The 22,447-nt window shown below is 37.1% G+C and overlaps 1 protein-coding gene across 1 annotated transcript; it reads left to right on the plus strand.

The window, feature by feature from the left end:
* The first annotated feature begins 1,486 nt into the window (after positions 1-1,486).
* On the plus strand, positions 1,487-21,981 carry usp46 (ubiquitin specific peptidase 46). Its single transcript, XM_082147585.1, has 9 exons — positions 1,487-1,833; positions 8,949-9,029; positions 12,763-12,976; positions 15,752-15,993; positions 17,007-17,083; positions 17,184-17,267; positions 18,240-18,437; positions 18,773-18,851; positions 19,314-21,981. Exons 1-9 carry the CDS (start codon positions 1,798-1,800, stop codon positions 19,413-19,415), a joined length of 1,113 nt encoding a protein of 370 aa, XP_082003711.1. The 5' UTR covers positions 1,487-1,797; the 3' UTR covers positions 19,416-21,981.
* Positions 21,982-22,447: the final 466 nt, after the last annotated feature.

Genomic DNA, 22,447 nt, shown 5'->3' on the forward strand with positions numbered 1-22,447 from the left:
GGCCAATACTTCAGGTTTTTGAGAGAATTCCTCTACCCCTCCGTGTTGATCACTCAAGACATGCAGGACTTGAGTGTGCAATAAAAGGGGCTAACAACTAGAAAAACAGGTAGGCTTTATCACTTACCAAAGAATTTTTAGAGAAGGATTCTTCAGCACAAGTGTGGCCTTGGCTCAGGGCCAAACCAATATAGGAGCCTAGACATGAGGATTGAAGAAGAAAAAGACATGTTATAAAAATGTATAAACTAATATTATGTTTTAGAGCAGAGCTTCCCTTGAGCAAGATCTGGAGTAATAAGACAAAGATTTCCGCCTTTTGTTTGTCACTGAGGACCTTAAATTAAAGTTGAGAAACGCTTCCTTACCGTTATAGTGAACATCATCGAAACTTGCACGTTTCTCTTCAGTCTGGGGGTTCAGACGGACAAACTATTAAAAGAAAGAAAACACATGAATGTAATATGCATCAGCGGGGAGACAGGCCGCAAAAGCGGGGGGACAGGCCGCACATTCGCCACGTGCGTCCACGAGCCACACGTGGCCTTCCTGCACATCTTGTGCACACTTCCACATTATATGATCATGGTTTAATACCAAGACGTACAACATGTTTTAATTAAGCCTTGCCTGTTTTCTACTAGCCATTTCACCTTTCTGTGCATTTTCGATGCTAAATTAATCTAACTGTAACTGTTCTAGTAAACAGATTATTTACAGCACAATTTACATGTAAATGTAAACTGATGCATAACTTCAGACATATAAGAAAAAAAAGTATTCTAGTACAAAGATCTGTGAATGCAGACACTTACCAGGGCCCATGTTGCGACCGGTCCTGTGTGAGATCTCTGCAAAATGAACACATGTGACCTCTGCGTGGAATTATGGGACATTTAAAGAGACCGCCTCCTTTTCATTTCCGCGATTCAGTTCTTTTAAACGGTTCATGTAAAGACAAAACGATTCCGAGAATCGCTTGGACGAGTCAGTCCGATTGGGTGAACTAATAGCTCAGACTGGTTTTGGGAAAAGATCCGACTCAAAAGAACTATAATTCACGAATCAGACATCGCAATCCAGCGGTAAAGTAAATGAATGACAGTCAGCAGGGCATATGAGACAGTTTTTACAACAACAGGGTCATATTCACAAACTATTTCTCGAGAAATTCCCTTTTTATACATTTGCATTTAAAATATTGCGCCTGATATTTATATGTATCAGTGTATGTGATGTACAAGAGTAACTAATGTTACCGTTTGGAAGAAATGTATAATCTACCTTTATAGTTTCTTCATAATTCATTATGGATTTTGAATGTACTGTAAAGTTGTGAACTGTGGGACAACCCGCAGACCCACACTATCTAATCCTAATTCTATTGGCCACAACGAAAGTTCGAACGAATGTTTTCGACATTCATTGGTAAATCAACCTGTCAATCAACTGAGCAGCGTTTCATGTCGTATGCAACAAATGCACCAATCGCGTCTCAGTGGGCGGTGTTTTATCGCTAATCCAGGATGTGAATGTTTCGTTTAGTACGTACAACTGGCAAAGATGTTTACAATAAATATATTCTGTATTTTTATTTTTAGTTGCAGTGGCCATGAAGAAAACAAATAGCCGTAGACGTTTATCTCTCGCTTTGTTTGCACTTTGCATGAGCAGCGGGAATTGAATGGTCACTGATTGCTGTCCTCGGTTGGGATTGCAGCTTGGCCTGTCAGTGTACTGCTGTTACTATCATGTTTAATTCATAAAGATGGCAACGAGGGGCACCTTATAAACTAAATGACTGTCAGAAACATCGCCTCCATTTGTAATATGGTAAGTGAGTGGATACTGCGCTGGCTAGCTCTTACGTAATGATGGTTGAATGGCTTTCCTCACAATCAGGTGCATGACCTCATTTATGAGCTGATGTATGCATGGATCACCGCTGTAATGAACCCATCTATCATAACTAGAAATATTTACATGCTCAAATAAGGAACTGAAAGTGTAAGAAATTGCATAAAATTTCTTTACCTAAAGAAAAATAGCAGTATCAGTTATGCCCCCTTTATGTTTTGATAGCTAAGGTTAGTATCTGTGTTTTTATCTTGGAATTTTAAACGATAAAACAGTCTCAGTGATAAAATAGTATGCTAGTTTGTTTTTAATAGGTATCTATAATTTTTTTGCTTCCTGAAATGTAAATGAGTGGCTGTGTGCTTTGCATAGACATTTACTCTCTTTGTATTGCTGTAATGCCCATTTGAAAAATTAAGCTATAAAACGTGTTGAAAGATGATTGCGTTTTAAAGAGCTGATCTTAAAAGAATAGTTCACCCAAAATGATTTTTTTTTTGTAATGTGCAGGTCACTTCGTTCTAGTCAGTTAGAATGAATGGAGACTGCACTTTCAAAATTCAGAAAGGTTGAAACGGCACCATAAAAGTAGCCAATATTGACTTCTGAAACTATATGATACCTTTTTGAGCTGTTAACCGCTGGAACGACATCAAGGGATTGAGAATATGTCTGATTTATCTTTGTTTATATATGAACTAGATGTTATTTTAGTATTATTTATTGGGATGTACTATATTGGTGGCCAGGGCTTGACATTAAAGGGATAGTTCACTTTGAAATTAATTTTTTGTATGTTTTAGCTTACCTCAAGGGCATCCAAGATGTAGGTGTCTTTTTTTCCGCAGTAGTTTCAATTTTGATATTTTTAGGGTCAAACCGTTCTTGTCTGTCAGTCATATAATGCAGGTCGATGGTCACTGTCTCAAAGAGCATGCACAGAGTCCAAATTAAAACAATTCCCCGTCGTCCAAATTAAACAATTCCCCATCGTTAATACACATTGATGGCCTAAGACACGAAACGAGCGGTTTGTGTGAGAAAACGAACAGTATTTATATCGTTTTTACCTCTTATACACAGCCATGTCCGAGTGAACTGATCTGACGTGTACGCAGACTGGTGCATAGATATATAAACTAGATGTCGCCTTAAAGACATTCGTTCCAATGAACTGCCGTAGACAAGGCGACATCTAGTGTATATATCTATGTATGTATATATCGTGTCTTAGGCCATCAATGTGTACTTACGATGGGGAATTGTTTAATTTGGACGACGGGGAATTGTTTTAATTTGGACTCTGTGCATGCTCTTTGAGACAGTGACCATCGACCTGCATTATATGACTGACAGACAAGAACGGTTTGACCTAAAAATATCAAAATTGAAACTACTGCGGAAAAAAAGACACCTACATCTTGGATGCCCTTGAGGTAAGCTAAAACATACAAAAAAATAATTTCAAAGTGAACTATCCCTTTAACTTTTTTGCTCACCAGCCACTGTAGCTAGTGGTTTTCCAAAGCCATTTAGCCTTTTCACTTCTTCACTGGCCACAATTTTGACATTGATACCAAGGGGAAAAACTAATATTAAAGTATATAGATACTTGTAATATTATCTCATAATTTGGCCGAAGGTATATTAGGCTGCTGTCACTTTAAGACCTGACACATGGATCCATTATACTGTTACACGTGTTTTCTTTCGACTGTTTACGTTCACTTAAAACATATCAGACTGTCTACATGAATACTCACCATGACCGGCATTTTGACATTATTTTTTGTGTATTTGACTGTTTAAGGTCAATGAGCAGAGAGAAAACAAAAACAAAAATTGTACTGAGAGGATCTATATTTTTGACAACACTACACTGCTTTTAGTTTATTATTTCAGGTGCCTTTTTAAAGGACTACAATTGAATGTATATAGAATTCAACCCACCAAAGGGGGCTGCGTTACACACCACTGCTGAAATCCAGATAAGAAAATGATATCAATAAAGCAGATAAATGATGGATTATTTCCTCCGGTTGAACCAATTCAGATGCACGCTGAGGGTTTTGATTGGTGCGGTCCGCGTGACTTGACACATCAAGCATACAGCAGATTATGCTCACTTTAGAAGTTTTTCACTGAAGAAAGAGGATACAGGAACTGTAATTTGCCATAGGAATGTTAAATTAGTTTTCAAAGTTAAGGATCTTTTACTGGTTCAAAGTAGGCTACGATTTTGAGAAAAGAAAGATCTAGATGTTTCCTTGCAGTTTCCTTATGTTCTGCAGTTAAGGCTTTAAAATAAAAGCAGTTAAACTTTTCAGTTAGTTGCCAAGGCAAGTTAGGCAACATTTCTAATTTTTGGTTTAAGCTTTTTTTTTTTTTGATTTTCATCTAATATTTGTGTTTTATTTGATCTCACTAATCCTCCCTATAGCGCTTTCTGCAGAGCCATTTTAAAAAGGGGGTTTAAGGAGGCTAATGTGAGTATATTTTTTCATTGCCTGAAACTGGCCTGAACCTCTAACCACTGTCAGTTGTTCATCCTCAGATAATTGCAGGTGCTGCGTCAGCCAGGGCTAGATGTGGTTAGGAACATGAAGAGTGAATTATTCACAGCATGAGGGGGCTCAGACTTAACGTCTGACTGCTGTTTAGTTCTAGTTATGTAACTAATGGATGGACAGGGTTCATTTGTTCATCGGCATGTGTTTGGGGCCACGTCTTGTATAGTGGCTCATTGACCATGAATACAAGGCAAGCTAATGAAATGTTCTTCTTTATGTCTTCCATGTTCTTTCCCGCTTAAATTACTTCGATTAGTGTGTGTTTGGTGTGCACAACCGCAGGCCTGTCCTTCAGTTTGAAAACATGAGACAATAGACTGGTGCAGGTAGGGATGGGACGATTACCGGTTTTACGATAAACCACGATAAAATGTACTGACGGTTAGTAAAATCGTTTAAAATTTAATTATCATTAAAACCGTGTTTGATTATCGCGATTTTAGATCCTGTTCAGCCAGCAACAGTCTGACGCAGCCGCAGGCGCAATGTTATTTTTTTTATTCAAGAAGGAATTGCGGAAGGCAGTGACCGTGCTCGGGAGAATTTTCAGCCTTTTAAAATAACCAATTCTGATGTGTGGTCATATTTTGGCTTTAACAAAAGTCCTGAGGGAAACTTAATCGAGGATGGTCACCCTGTCAGCAGAACATGCACAAGAAAAAGTCGCTGCAATAACTTCAGATCTGCCGAGTCGTCTTGTGTGACCATCACCGACTGTTGTATAGCGAACGCAAGGCAAGTTAACTTTGACCTCAATACCAAAACTATGTCTGGGAAATAACTGGGCATGAAATGTTGTTTTAAGTTTAACTATTTTATATCAATAAACGTGAGGCTTCCGCAAATAAAAGTTCGCAGCAAGTGGCTTAGCCAAAGACGAACGAACAAGTTCAAACAAGACTATTAAGAGTGACATTTAAGGGATAATAATTTATATTCATTATACACTTATTACACCGATATTTTTTTTTACCACATAGGCTAATTACGGGGACAATGAATTGAGATTAATCTTTTCTTACCTTTTTATAAATCATGTACAGCGTAGGCTACAAAACAATCGTTCAGACAAGATGATCACAACAATATTATCAAACTCTATAAACAATAAATCAACTCTGATTTATTAATTTTCAATACAATTAAAAACGGAGACGCAAGACGGCAAGTTGTATTTGAATGAAACGAGAGAGCGCGTCCATTGTGATACATGTTGTAACGTCTGTCAGAGAGTTTGAAGTCTGCCCAGATGAAGAACACAAGACAGTGCAAATGAACTGGTAGTTCCACGAGACTTTTATAGATGTTTTCTCTCAGTTAAGCACACTCTTCACATACATGTCGAAGAGCGAATGTTAAAAGGGAAAAGAAAACACTCTAAAACACGCTACAAATCAAAGTAAACACATTATAATAAAACAACGGTCAGCAGTAGAGCGGTCATCTTCCTCTTTGCGTGATCAATCTCACTCTCACTGTGCGTGCGCGCTCACATAAAAACAGCATGCATACAATAACGTACGCCATAGAAGAAGTTATCTTAAAGGCACATCCACATTCATGTCATGAACACTACTTAACACTAGGTGGCCGTTACAATGCATGTGCGCGGTCTTATAATGCGTTGCTATTGACGACCGTCATTATAAGGAAGGAAATGCTTTAAAAAGTGCATAGAGCTGCTTGTTTTATTTGTTGATTTTCAAATATAAAACTTGTTGAAATGTCTTCAGTGTGAGCATCAACTCTTTTTGAACACTTTCATCTCGTTTTAACAAAACCGTGATAATATTGATAATCGCGATAATTTTGGTCACTATTATCATGATATTAAATTTTCATACCGTCCCATCCCTAGGTGCAGGTATGATGTCACTTTGTAGGCCAACCGGCAGTTAGCATCACGCTGGTTCCCTCGACAAAAAACGGGATTTTCCCATTTTGCTTTTGGATTATCGCTAAAAACAAGCTCAGTGAACAACAAAAGTTTATAATACTTGCACGTTTTGTCCATCAAGATAATCACAGATGAACACAATTTTTATGAATTTTGAATTTTAGGCTATAAATGAACTACACCACAGTCTTACAAATTCAAAGTCACCATTCCTAAGCTTCCGACAACTCTTTCAGTTTTTATCTAAAAACATTTTCCCAGAACGTTTGAGTTAGAGTAGTTTATAAGAGCACAATTATAAGCATAACAAGGCTGTAAAAGCGAAATGAGTTTACCTTTTCGGCGTGATTAACGTTTACTCTCCTCGACTGCCTCTGTAGTCTCATTTAGCCTCTTGTTAGCAACCGCCTTTTTCAAAACACGTAACAGCTTCAAAAAATCACGAGTGGGGTAGTATTGATGTATTTTATGTTGGTGAATAAAACGTGAAAGTGTCATGAGCTTGTGTTCTCCACTGAGCTTATTTCAGCCAGTTAACCAAATTCAATTCCCCATTCAAAAAGAAAACAAAGTGTTTGTCATGCCTGCACCACTCTATTACGTGTAGGCTACTTTAGTTTGAGAACATGCGTCTGGCAACATATTGCCTTATGTATTTGTGTGTGCTTGTGTTTCTAAGCAGAAACATAAGATGGCTTGACAATTGTGTGTAGACAATGAGAAAATTACCCCTATATTACCCCTATTTAAAGTCAAATGTTGCCAAAAATATCTTGCACAATGCTGCATTTATATTTCAATAGGCAATAAAGATCTATTAGTGCTGGAAATGAAGGACTTTGCGGATTCATATTTCTTACAGATAAAAGGATGCTGTCTCAGTCAGGTTAATAACACTACACTAGACAATGCACAGATAGCGAAAGGGGCTATTTCCCATCTTTCAACTGTCAGTCATGGTCTTGACTTAACTGATGTATGACTTTGATGTCTGGATCCAATTGTGGTGTTTAGTCATTACCTGATCTGCTCATTCAGAGTCATCCAGAGATATGTTGGGTTATAAAAGGGCAGCCATTTACAATACTGTTTTAAAGTTTAGGGTCAGTAATATTTGTTTATGTTTTTGAAACCAAGCTCTGTTACCAGTTTGAATGGATGGTCACTGGACTCCAAAATCAAATACGTATAACTGCATATTGTGAATGATATAAGGAGTTGTATATAGTTATGTATGAGAACTTTTTTCTAGATGATTCTGTAACTAGATCAGAATCTAAATTGTAAAATTTACCACAATAAAATGGCTAAATTTAAAATGAAAATAAATAAAAGTTATAGTAGTATATAAATAATACTAAAATAACGTTTGCCACACTTGCCAATGGTGAGTGAATTGACAAAGCTTACCAGCCATAAGTATGTCTTACCGAATATGATATAGGCCTACATTTTTTATATTTAGCAAAAAAAAAAAAAAACAGAACAGGTCATTGTCCCACTTGCAGCATCATGTACAAGATGACTCTTTCTCTAGCTATCTTTTAAACTGCCTCTGTCATAAAAATGTGAAGGCACATTGTGATTTTGTTCCTAATATTTCCATTTTGGTTGCTTAAAGGATTAGTTCACCTCAAAATGAAAATTTCCTGACAATTTACTCACCCCAATGCCATCCAAGATGTTCATGTCTTTCTTTCTTTAGTGGAAAAGAAATTAAGTTTTTTGAGGAAAACATTTCAGGATTTTTCTCCACACAATGGACTTCAATGGCAACCAAGATGTTGAAGTCCAAATCAATGCAGTTTCAAAGGGCTTTGAAGTGCTTCAAAGGGCTCTGCACGATCCCAGCTGAGGAATAGGGTCTTATCTAGCGAAACGATCGCTCATTTTCTAAAAAATATGTATTTTAACCACAATTGTTCGTCTTGTGCTGGTCTGCGACGCGCCACGTATTACATCATCACGTTGGAAAGGTCATGAATTTTTTTTATATATAATAATGATATATTTAAAAAAAGATGTCGGACGATTTTGAAGTTGTTTGAACCGGAGTACACAGACAGATAACTTAGATGACGTGAAGCGTGACCTTTCCAACGTGATTACATAATACGTGGCGTGTCGCAGACCAGCACAAGTAGAACAATTGTGGTTAAAAAGTATATACATTGTAAATTTTTTTAGAAAATGAGCGATCGTTTCGCTAGATCCTCAGCTGGGATCGTGCAGAGCCCTTTGAAGCACTTCAAAGCCCTTTGAAACTGCATTGATTTGGACTTCAACATCTTGGTTGCCATTGAAGTCCATTGTGTGGAGAAAAATCCTGAAATGTTTTCCTCAAAAAACTTAATTTCTTTTCCACTAAAGAAAGAAAGACATGAACATCTTGGATGGCATTGGGGTGAGTAAACTGTCAGGAAATTTTCATTTTGAGGTGAACTAATCCTTTAATGCAAGGAATATTTAATGTGTTGGCACATTGAGAGAGAAAAATTTAAATATAATTATATTGTAGCTGTGAGTGTTTTCACTTTGATTTAAGAATTCTAAATGAGAATGAATATTCAATATAATTAACAGATATTTAACTTTTTTTTCCCTCTCTCTTTCTGTCATTTCAGGGCACCAATGCCTCTGCTCTGGAGAAAGACATTGGTCCAGAGCAGTTTCCCATTAATGAACACTACTTTGGATTGGTCAACGTAAGTATCACACAGCGCCAGTCTAACCCTAAAACAAACACATGGCTTCACACGTGAGCCATTGATGTGAAAACCTGGTTAGGAAGCAAAAAAATATACAGTACCAGTCAAAAGTTTGGAAACATTACTATTTTTAATGTTTTTGAAAGAAGTCTCTTATGCTCATCAAGCCTGCAGTAAAAAAAAACAAAAAAAAAACAGTAATATTATGAAATATTATTACAATTTAAAATAATGGTTCTCTTTTTTAATATATTTTAAAATGTAATTTATTTTTGTGATGCAAAGCTGAATTTTCATCAGCAAGTACTCCAGTCTTTGGTGTCTTATGATCCTTCAGAAATCATTCTAATATGCTGATTTATGATCAATGTTGGAAACAGTTGTGCTGCTTAATATTTTTTTTTATAACCTGAGATACTTTTTTCAGGATTATTTGATGAATAAAAAGTTAAAAAGAACTGTATTTATTTAGAATAGAAATCTTTTGTAACAATATACACTACCGTTCAAAAGTTTGGGAACAATAACTATTTTTTTTTAAAAGAAATTAGTACTTTAATTCAACAAGGATGCGTTAAATTGATAAAAGGTGATGGTAACGATTTATATTGTTAGAAATGTTTTTATTTTGAATAAATGCTGTTTTAATGAATAAATGCTGTTAACGTTTTACTCATCAATGAATCCTGAAAAAAGTATTACAAAAAAATATATTAAACAGCACAACTGTTTCCATCATTGATAATAACTAAGTATCAAATCATCATATTAGAATGATTTCTGAAGGATCATAAGACACCAAAGACTGGAGTACTTGCTGATGAAAATTCAGCTTTGCATCACAAAAATAAATTACATTTTAAAATATATTAAAAAAGAGAGCATAAGAGACTTCTTTCAAAAACATAAAAAATAGTAATGTTTCCAAACTTTTGACTGGTACTGTACATATGGTAAGTTTAGTGAACAGAGCCAGTGTGTGTTATCATGCCATGTTGTATTGCTTAGTTTTATTTATTGGAAATTTGGGGGACACAACAACATTGAGGCAAAACAACCAGCTTAAGTGTTGAACTGGTGAAAAAGCACAGTTCACAACCTTGGCAACCCACTTTTTTTGTTATTTTTAAGAAAAGGGAGCAGTTTGTTTGTACTCTTCTGCTAAATATATTAGCATGTGATTTTCACTGCAGAACAGGGCAGCTTGACAACATAGTATTTATACCTGCTGCGGCTGCCATTAGCGCGGCTGGTATGATTAATGAACATTACTGTTCAGCCATGAAGCTGAATCTTTCAGGTCAAGCTGCCTCTTGTTTTGGCAGAACAGTCAATTCAGTAAGGAGATCCACAGAAATCAGGTCACAGTTATTATTTTTCTTGCTATTAACTTATTTAGATTAGAAGGAGATCCACAAAAAATAGGTCACCGTTATTGTTATTATTATTGTTCCTTTTTTTAGATTAGAATGATAATTGTCACCCTGATCTAATGAGAATTGCAAAAGGAAGGAACTGCTTTAATTTGAATTAAAGTCCCTCTGTGGTGAAAATCAAGTTATTAATGATGTTTATATGTTTATGTGGTGTTTTTAATATGCCAACACCATTGCTGAGTATTTTCTCCTTAAAACTGCAGTGAAAAAAAGACAGTCTCAAAAACGCGGTTTAAAATCGCTGATGTTTCTGATGTCACAAACTACCTTGTAACCAATCACGTCAATGTGCGGGCAGGCTTTAGCATATCATTAACTATGACCACTCTGAAGCAGTGAAGTCTCAAGAGAAGCCAGGTTATCCCGATATATTTTTCTGTTGATATGAAAAATCGGGTAGATTGAGCACTATAGCTGGTGTATGATGAACTATATGCCTTTCTCCACTGACTGATTCTTTTTTCAGTTATGTGTCCGATGTTTTAAAGAGCGATACCACTGTGCAGCGTTTACCTCAGTAAGTTGGCCGAGTGGATCTCTGAGTTGGTGTGAGTGAGTGGAGGCGGGGCTAATTTGCATATTCATGGGTCCACGTATACTAAATGAAGCAAGGGTGTAGAATTGCATTCAATCTATTTCAAGGCAAGAAGATTTTTTTTCACAGGAAAAACTTTTAAATATGTCATTATTTAGGAAGACAGGGTGGACATATCGAACAGCTCCTCCCCTTTTATAAAACTGCCAATAGCGTTTCATTTATATCACAGCTCGGCCAGAGCCATTGAGCTTGGTAAAGCCGCAGTTTCCTCCTAATCTCTAACCGTTTGTCTGTCCTCCGAATATCCTTCATATCGCTTTAAAATATAGCATTCTGTGCAGAATCCAAATGGGTTCGATACGTTTTCTGGTATGCGCTGACTTGCGCATATGATCCGCTCTGTGCTGTCATGTCTCTGGACCCGAGCAGACTGTGCGCGCTGCGGTGGTTCGCATGACACTAATGTGAAACCAGACTTTAGATTCTAGAGAGCATTTGATTTGACAGAAAAACTGATGAGAAGCTGAAGTGCAGAGTGATGTCATCAAAAGCATTGATCCATATTGGCAGAAGTGAGAGACTGTACGTTTTGAATTCTTATATCTTCTAAATGCAAATTTTGTCATTGTTTTGAAGCACACTAGCTTATAGATAACAGTAAGTCTAACATATTCATACTAAATGCCAAAAACGCAAAAGATTGACCAACGCAATCTACAAAGAGCAACGCAAATTAGCGTCTGGTTTAAGACATGCGTTTTTTTTGTAAATAATGGTGTAAATAAGAGTAAATTGACCAGCGCAAACCTTAGTAAATCACCTTGCATGATTCATTTAAATACTCTCCTCCCATAAATTTTGCGTGTGAAATGTAAACTCTTACAAATGCATATGCAATAAGATCAGCTGCAAAAAAATGTCTGCGCAAATTTTTCAAAGCGTGTCTTTAGTTAATCCTGACAGTATTTTTTTAACTCCAAAAGTTTGCGCTGACACGAGCTGATAGTAAATCTTAATGTGTGATTTTGTCAATGAGGGTGAGAAAAAGAAAGATGTGCTATATTAACATATAAATGATTTTAATTAAAACACTATTACAAAGAAAAAAGTTACATTATAAAATATTAATCATGGACTAAAAATGTGTCAAGTTAATAACAGTTAAAATAGCACATTTTTGAGGTTCAGTTCATTTCCAAATAATTACTACATTTCGATTGGTGTGAAAACATTTGTTTATTATTGTGTTCTCACGATCATTCATTGCTGTCACTTCCGAGTACTCATGACATGGTTCTGACCCTCTTCTTCCTATTATTTTCTGTCATATCTCTTTCACTGTCAATAAAAATGCCAAAAAGCCCCTAAAACCACATCATTGTCAGTGTGTGTGGACAGGAAAAGGCCTTTGGTAGGGAAACAATGCTCTGTTGTCACAGTAACAGCCGTGTAGGTCATGTTTTTAAAAGCATTTGATTCCACCATTAGTTTTTTCAGCCCTTTGATTTGCTTTTAGCGGTGAGCAGGGAGTTTTTCTCTGTCTTTCTTGATTGTAAATGTCTCATCTAGATCCACGTTTGTTTAACCCATGCATGCTTCTTCCCTGGTGCACCTCCAGCATAGACTGTTCCAGATTTTATCTCTCGGTTTCACAGATCAGATTTAATTGCGTCCTAAGTGTTCTTTGTTTGTTTCCCGCTCAAGAATTGATTAGCTCAACCTAAATGAATTCCTCTCTCTGTGTCTTTTTCTCTAGTTTGGGAACACATGTTACTGTAACTCAGTGTTGCAGGCTCTGTATTTCTGCCGGCCGTTCAGGGAGAATGTGTTGGCGTATAAAGTCCAGCAGAAGAAAAAGGAGAACCTTCTCACCTGTCTGGCCGACCTCTTCCACAGCATCGCCACGCAGAAGAAGAAGGTGGGCGTGATCCCCCCCAAGAAGTTCATCTCACGTCTGCGGAAGGAGAATGGTGAGGGGTCGAGGTTTAGCTGGTTAGCATGGCTTAGTTAACCCCTGCTGGTAGATAATGTAACTACACCATTATGAAGACGAAAGCATCTTTCTCCATTGACGTCCATTTAAAAGTAGCTGTGAAATTGCAACATTTACACACACACATGTGCAGTGACTAGTGAAGGATTTAATTTTTTCCCATATTTTGTGTTTTCCATTAAAATTTTTCTGGATTCTGTTTATATGATTTAATTAAATTGTAATCATCAAAATCTCCACGTTTTCTGCATCCTGCAAATCATAGGGACCTAATTCTTCAAATTATTAATCGCAATGCATTTACAGCTTAGGTGATTGGCTCAAAACCTATATCTGCAACTGAGTGCTCATAAACAAATAGCCAGATTTTGAAATCTCAAACTTGCTTTGAGCAGCTTCCATTGAGATGAATGGGAATGGATTGCGCTTTCCAGGTAGCCTGGTTAAAACCAGACCATTCTCAGTAGTAACTGAGTTATGGTCTGGCAAAGCTCCATAGACAAATCATTTCCAAAGGGGCGTCACCAACGGACGTCGCTCAAATGCCTCTCGGCGCAATTGGATAGACCTAAAACTCCAAAAACCAATCAGAGCGATCGTCATGTGTAAAGCCATATGCTGCGTCCCAATTCGCCTATGTTACACTACGCCATAAAAGTACTCTTTTTGTGAAGAAAATGTATTTACTTTTGAATGTGTAGCAAAAAAGTAGGCAACTTTTGGACATACTACTTCATCATCTTTATCGGACGGATCTGTCGCGTGCATCCCGTCATGTAAACTGCCCTGTCAATCATCTTGTCACAGTTAAAATCCTCTATTAAATCTAATTTAATTTCCTACCGTTTCGGAGAGAAATGTAGTAGCATGTTCATCTGCCAGTGGGTCTTTCATGGAGACTGTCCTCATGTGTTTGCAATTTGAATATAATAATGCTGCATTTAAAAGTTGGTGCGCTTCACCAACGGATGTCGCTCAAATGCCTCTGGGCACAATTGGATAGGCTAGACCTAAAACCAATCAGAGCGATCGTCATCGTGTAAAGCCCGCCTCAACGTTTCTGATTGGTGCCGCGATTTCCACGGCATGGAAATGGCCTTGAATGAGCTCTTTGCCAGACTTACTTGCAGAGCAAATCTAAATTTGCCGGAAGTTGTCTGGGTTTTCCCAGGCTACTTTCCAGGTATAGACCTCCTTGAAAAGAATCAAGAAGTTTCAGCTGCAACCAAAACAACTTTCCTAAATGAATAGCACAACATCTTCATCTGAACTGCGATCTGTTAGATCTTAATCAGAATAGATGCCATATTTGGCTCTAGCCGTCCAATTTTGTGTCCCTGGAAATTCGTGAAAAAAACATTTCCAATGTTGACTGAATTATCGACACATTCACAAAAGAAAGACATATTGAACAGACTGTACTGTCACTGTTTTCTTTCACATCAAGATAAATATGGTGTCTGCTATGACTAAGCCATCTGTTGTCAAGTCAGAATCCCACAAAACTGCTAAAATATCCTCAGATACACTTTGATGTTGTTCATATTTGCAGAAAAACATGTTTATGAGAAATTTAAAATCTGCGTGTGTATCCATTTGAGGGTAAAGATATTAACATGATTTTTTGGCAACTAATAGAGCTATTGCTGGCGTTCAGACAGGGGACCATGTGAAAAATCAAATCTGTGCACTAACAGTAAGCCTCTGTGTGATGCGCTGAATGAGAGGCAGGTGTAACAGATCAGGTGTGTGTGTTTTGAGGGAGAGGGGAGGGATAAAAGGTAGTATAAAAGAGGATTTGTTCTTCTGTCTCATTCCAGAAAAGGCTCTCTCTATGAATTAACAATACAGACCTCTATCAGAGAGACGTCACTTCACCAGCTACACACACTCACAGAGAGTTAGGTATATGATTGCACATGCTATGGCATGTACCGACATTGTGCTCAAATGTGTGACCATAGAGTTCCTCTCAGTTCACATGATCACACCATGTCCAAAATGCTTCCTTCACCTTTCTGTTTCAAGAGTCAGTCATCTTTTTATAGAGTTTGTTTTCGCTAGAACTTACATAGACATTAACTGGAACAGGCTGAATTTTTTTTTACATGATTTATGCTAAAGAAGCTTTCATTTACGAGGCAATTGTTGTCAGATGGTACTTCTGATTTGAAATATGCTATTGAAACATAATCTTGTAAAACAAACTTTTGGAGATTTCAATTTTATTCCCATTTAAGTGATTTATTGATCTACTTGAGATGTTGCAAGGAAACAGATGTAGTGACCAATATTTTCTTACGAATTGTGATGTACCAGATGATCGAAAAAGGGGAAAAAAAAGGTAGGTCACCGATTTGGTTCTATCCATCGGTTGTTGATTGGATGGAGGCAGATCTGAATGTGACCTTGCAGTCCATTGTAAGAAAGGGTCGGGTTTAAGAGGACAAAATAATTGGAGAAAACTAGCATACATCACCAGAGAGGTGGTTGATTCTCTGCGGTGTTCGTGGATTCACTGGAAGATCAAGTTATGAAATTTTAATTAAAACCTACGACCTAAAAATGTTTTTAAATGAAATATATGCATAGATTAATCTTTCACAGTAAGATCAATAACATGCATTTAGAAAGTAGATTTTTTTTCTTTAATTACATAGAAAATAGTCGCCTGGGGATGCTACCAAAATATCCACCAAGTAAACTGATATGGATTGATATCTTATGTTACACTTTCTGGCTTTTCCTATAGACCTGTTTGATAACTACATGCAGCAGGATGCCCACGAGTTCCTGAACTACCTGCTGAACACTGTGGCTGACATCCTGCAAGAGGAGAAGAAACAGGAGAAACAGAATGGACGGCTGAAGAACAACGGCACTGCCATCGCCACGGACACCGAGCCAGAACAGAACAAGGCCGAGCCCACCTGGGTTCACGATATCTTCCAGGGCACGCTGACCAATGAGACGCGCTGTCTCAACTGTGAGACGGTATGACGATATGCAAATGTTGTTGAAGTGCAGTTCTGCAAAAAAAGTTTACATAACCCTGGTAGAATCTGCAACGTTTATATATATATATAAATATATATATATAAATAATATATTATTATATATATAAAAAATTATATTAAGAGGGATCTCATAAATATGTATTAGTTTGTATTTTATTGTTTTATTATTTAGTTTTTTTATTTAATACAGCTGTTGGAGCTATTTTACAGATGTTTCAATGTATTCCACAAGAAATAAATATTGTACCATATTTATTAATGCAAAACATCACAGAAGGCTGTAAGCAATATAAAGAATATTTTTCTGGATAATTTGTTTAAAATTAAGTTTTGTCTTGTGAAATGTATACTAATATCTGATATGCAGCTTCTTCAGGGCAATACTACTGTACATAAATAAACTTAATATAAAAATATACTTAAATTATTTAAAATTGCCAAACATTTAAATTCTAAAAGGGATATGTAAATGTATTAGCAAAGCTATATTTTGTTTTTCAAAAACATCAGAGTACTCTTCTGTTAGACAGCCTTAGAAGGACTGTTTGTTTTATTTGCTAAATCATTGTGAGTGGTCTTATACAACGACATTCGGTCAATCGCTTGAACTTTGCTGCCTGAGGAAAGAAACTGTTCTCTGTTGATTAACCACCTTTTTCTTCTCATTAACACACTGCCACTCGACTCGACAGTGCTATCAGTGCTTTAACACATCCTCGCTCACATCTTCTGCAATAAGTGCTAGACAACAGGAGACAATGGGGTCACCAGAGTTCAGCACATTCACCTTAAACAGCTGAAATCGTAGAAAGGCGTCGCCAAAATGCGTGATAAAAACAGTTCCCTCTAACTCTCTACCCCTCGAAGATGCTTAAAAACTAAGATTGTCTCTGTGGCGAGGAAGATCTGAAGAGGTTTTGTTAATGGGGCATAGATGTGTTTTCTCTTCTTCCTCAATATGGAGCTGATTTGTTTCTTGCATTTTTACAGGTCAGTAGCAAGGATGAAGACTTTTTGGATTTGTCTGTAGATGTTGAGCAGAACACTTCAATAACACACTGTCTCAGGTAAGCAAACACGCACAATGACATAACAGTAATCACACATGCTGATGGACACAACCAGTTCTTTCCCGCTGTGTTCATGCTTGTCTGATGGCTTTTACAGGGACTTCAGTAATACAGAGACCCTGTGCAGTGAGTATAAATACTACTGTGAGATGTGCTGTAGCAAACAAGAGGCACAGAAACGGTGAGCGTCAGCGGATTTGTGTTGATATGATGTGGTAGGGCGTATAACTACAGGGTGGGCCATTTATATGGATACACCGCAACAACATGGGAATGGCTGGTGACACCAAAGTCCTGTTTGTGGCACACCAGTACATGTGAGGGAGCAAACTCCTCAAGATGGGTGGTGACCATGACATATACTAATGTGCCACAAACAGGACCTCAATATCACCAACCACTCCCATGCCACCACGGTGTATCCATATAAATGGCCCACCCTGTACTGTTCAGAATGATATACTACTATACTTTCCATGTGGAGGAATTCACTACTCATGCTAATGGTGTTAATTTGAGTGTAAACATTGCAGCATATCACCTGATTTGCTAAAGAAATAATGCGAATCAACTGTAATGCAAATGTTGCAGACTTTCCCCAAAAACTGTCTAGTTTATTAAGACCAAAGGACTCAGTAAGCTGAAATACTGCAAAATTTGAGTTAACTGTTAAGTGAACAATTTAGTGACTCCATAGTATTTTAGCAGTATGTTTACTTTGCGTATGATTATTAGCTATGATTTTAACATTATTTGATCAGACTGGCACAAGTGTAGACATTTTTAGACAAAAAAAGAATAATTTTTTTCACGATTGGAGAATTGTATGTGCAAAATTGTGATGTCGTGACAAAAATGTAGCATATACTGGATGCAACATTTCTCATTACTGTTAATTATACTATGTAAAAGTACAGTATGCTAGTATTCCATTCCAGAATAAGTTTGTGTGTCATTTGTTTTAATAATGTAGTTTTTGAAATATAAAGTAATATTGTGGCAATATAGTAATTAATTAATAATAAAGTCTGTGTCAGCAGTGTGGGGAGAAAAGCAGTGGTGCTGCTCTAGATACTGTAATGTGAAAGTATACGTGCCAGTGATTTTAATTTTAATTTTATTTTTTTTGTGATTGGGCTTGTATGTGTTGCAGTATGCGTGTGAAGAAGCTGCCCATGATCTTGGCTCTTCATCTGAAGCGCTTTAAGTACATGGAGCAGCTGCATCGGTACACTAAACTGAGCTATCGTGTGGTCTTTCCACTGGAGCTCCGCCTCTTCAACACCTCTGTAGACGCCGTCAACCTCGACCGCATGTATGACCTTGTCGCTGTGGTGGTCCACTGTGGCAGGTACGAGAACTGTCAAACATGCACATCTGCAACATATAAAACAGACGTGACTTAACACAGTCATATTTGATAAATATTGACAGTATAAGCAGTTGGAGTCTCAATGCACTTTGCTGCGAATATTTGCGAATTTGTCGTAGTCTGAAATTACACCATAATGGTAATGTTTTTTCTTCAAGAATAATGTTTTTATCAGGAAAGATAAATGTAAAAAAAGAAAAAAAGATATGAATTTGGACTTGAATTTTGGGTGTTTTATGTCATTATTGAAAATATTCAGTTTCTATAATTTAAAATTCTTATTTAAAATATGATTCTATAACTCTTTGTATTAGTGGCCCAAACAGAGGGCATTACATCAGCATCGTGAAGAGTCACGGCTTTTGGCTGCTGTTTGATGATGACATTGTGGAGGTATGCAACTTCTTAATATACAGTATACATATACACATATACATTTACACCCACACACACTTTTGGTTTCCGTGTAATTATGCACAATTTACTGTTATTACTACAGTAAGTACATGTAACAAGGCCACTAAAATAAAGTATTACCAAAAGGTTTCTTGTGCTGCAAATCAGCATATTAGAAGCATATTGATCCTGTGACACTGAACACTGGTGTAATGGCTGCTGAAAATTCAGCTTTGTCAGCACAGGAATAAATTACATTTTAAAATATATTAAAATAGAAATTCTATTATGTTTTTACTTTGTTTAATCAAATACATTGAACATTTTGAAAAAAAACCTACTGAACGCTAACATGCAGACAAAATATAAACCCTAATGCATGCAGAATATAACGTTCCTCTTTCCTGCTCTCTCTCACCACATTTTTCTCTATTCAAATCCATTTAATTTCTCTCACAGAAAATTGATGCACAGGCGATAGAAGAGTTTTACGGTTTGACCTCTGACATTTCCAAGAACTCTGAGTCGGGATACATCCTGTTCTATCAGTCCAGAGAATGAAAGAGCAGAGGAGGAACACGAGAAGAAATCAAAAGGAAGGGTATACATGAAGATGACGTCCACTAGATTACTTTTCCACATCCTTCTCCTTTTCCTCATCTCATACTCAGGGTCTCCAGCTGAGACTGAGTGCCAAAAGCCCTCTTTAGTCCCATTTGCCAATATGACATTTCCCAGAAGTCCCTTTCTCCCAAACTCGCTGCACACTGGGGGAATTAAACACATCTTTAAACCTGACCCTCAAGTCAGTCACCTGCATCTGGAAGGCACTTTATAAACAAAAACAACATTAAGTAACACAAAAGCAACACAATGAAAAAAATCACAACATATACTACAATACTTGTGAAAACTTGAAGGAATCAAAAAGCTACAAACGGAGCAATGAGTCCTGGTACTCCATGGATTTCACCATGTTGTGGGATTATGATTCTGAGCAGTCTGTTACATGAGTGAGTGTATTTCTGTGTGTGTGTGTGTGTGTGTGTGTGCGTGTTTCTGCATTTAGACAGTAAATGCAGGCAGCTGCTCTGAAGTGACTTTGCTGTTCATCCAGAAATAGTTGCAGTCTTGTTACCAAGAGAGTTTTCAAAAGTTGTCCTGTTGAAATCTCTTCCAGTAACAAAAAAAGGGCAGAATTGCAAGGCTGAAATGCTGCTTTTGTCTCCCTTGCATTCTTATCGAACACTGTTGTTACCTAACTTCCGGTGTTGGTAATGGCCTTACATAGATTTAATTCCTGATTTAGTTTCTTCAGTTTGGTTGGATCCATGATTTGACTCCATCTTTTTTTCTCCTAAATAGATGTTGCAACTTGGTCCCTAGTCATTTATTAGAAGTTGGATGACGTGGCATTTCATTTTATCATTACTTTGAGGTGTTAATACATGAAAGGGCCACAGATATGAAATGCAACAGCATGCAGCCTTGAGATTTTTCAGTGCGATCTGTAAAGTTCAGCTTTAGCTGTTATCGAAGGATCTGATACGACGTCGCTGTTACGATAAGACAATGCGCACAATTATTTCAACTTTGTGGTGAGTGGCATTTTATCTGCGAGGGCTTTTACTATTTAATATACGTATAAGAGCATCTGTCTTCGAATAAATGGGAAACTTTATCGAAGACAGTAGGGAAATGTACTGATAATCCTTAATTTTGTATATAAATGGGAGAGAGTGATTTCTAACAGTCACCGAAGGGAAACAAGGTGCAATACAGGGACAAGATGAACATTCCACGCTCGTTTTACACCGACATTTCTACTTAAAAAAAAAAAACTAAACTCACAGAAACACTAACAACTGATCGGTACTCCCGTTTCTTCAGTGTATAGCTTTTTAATGTTTTTGTTTGATTTAGATTAATGTTTTATAGTCATTTACTGTTTTATTCTCTCAGAAATACTGTAAGATGGTTCTCTGAGCAAAAGCAGTCCACAACTAAAATTCATGATTTGCCTTTTTCTGTCTGTTCAGTGTAACCGTAGAATAAGCGATTAGAAAGAAAAGGGTTTCTAGTGTTATCTAGATTCTAGAGCCCATTCTAAGTCTGTGGTACTTGTATTTTCACACTCCTCAAAGATCATTTTAATATGTAATTATATGTTAATGCGACACTACATGCAATATAGATGTATGAACACTGCAACAACACAATGTGAGATTGACTATGCAGTGTCTGTGCTTGCCCTGTTGTTTCCCAGACTCGACAGATGCTGAGTGATTATTTGGGCGGTAGATTTGTTCATACGCAGTTCCCCAGTGACACTAGCAGAATGCTGTTTCTCAAAAAGAGGAGCATATGTGGTTGTTTGAAGATGTTTTAGTGGTACTAAGACCATGTTTCTTGTCCCATGCCTGTTCTTTTAGTTCGTTAGGGATCAAAATGAACAGAAATGTGCCAAAATTTGTGGTGGGAAACTCTCACAGTCCTTCAAACTGAAAAACGAAAGAGATATCTCTGTGTCATGAAACTGTACATAACTATTATGTAGACATATTGGTTAGAAATAAATTATATTTTTAAAACACTAAATGATTCCATTAAAAATGACCTATTAAGCGCATGGGGAAGTCATGGTTGCAAATGAAGAAATTACAAGCTGATTACTGTTTGTTGGAGATTTTATGATTTCAATCAGGTCCCTTATGGAGACCTGGATCATTTTTAAGTTTGTTCTGTAGAGTAGACTAAACTAAGTACTGTAACTTCTTACTACTGTGGATTGAATCCCCACACACACACATACATGAACATCTGGATACGTTGAGAACCTATTAGACTGTCACTTTTCACAGTTACACACCTTGTATGCAAAAACACACTTGTCTGTTTTTTCCTCTTTTAATGTGTGTATTTTTTTTAGGTCCGCAAAAAGAAATGTACAATGTGTGTTTGTGTGTCTGAGAGAGAAATACCAGGACTCAAACTCTAATGGAAAGTGTGATAACTGTAAGTGCACTTTATCATAGCAGAACCAAAAAGGTTTCTCATAGGAACTGGAATCCTGACTGAGATTATTTTGGTTTATTTTCCTTTCCTCAATAAATGAAACACAACTTTACCAGCTGTGGCTCAGCAGTGATTTTTTTAATTGTTTGTTTTTTCACTGTGTGTTCATTTTAATTATTATTCTACTTTTTGTGGCTGACACACATGTTTTTATTTTCCTCTTCTGTGACTAAAAAGATAGGACATGGCAATTATGTGCAAAGACACAAAAAGGCTTTGGGCAGAAAACAGCAGGACGAGGGAGTGAAAAGAGAGAATAATAGATTCACCAAGCGATCGAAATGATGTGAAATGAAAATCCTGTTTACAGAAAGTCCTTTATGTGCCTAAAATGCTGATGCATCAACAGCAACAAACTCTGTGTGTGTGTGTGTGTGTGTGTGTGTGTGTGTGTGTGTGTGTGTGTGTGTGTGTGTGTGTGTGTGTGTGTGTGTGTGTGTGTGTGTGTGTGTGTGTGTGTGTGTGTGTGTGTGTGTGTGTGTGTGTGTGTGTGTGTGTGTGTGTGTGTGTGTGTGTGT

This window comes from Leuciscus leuciscus (assembly GCF_965113295.1).
Source record: "Leuciscus leuciscus genome assembly, chromosome: 19".
Lineage (NCBI taxonomy): Eukaryota > Metazoa > Chordata > Actinopteri > Cypriniformes > Leuciscidae > Leuciscus > Leuciscus leuciscus.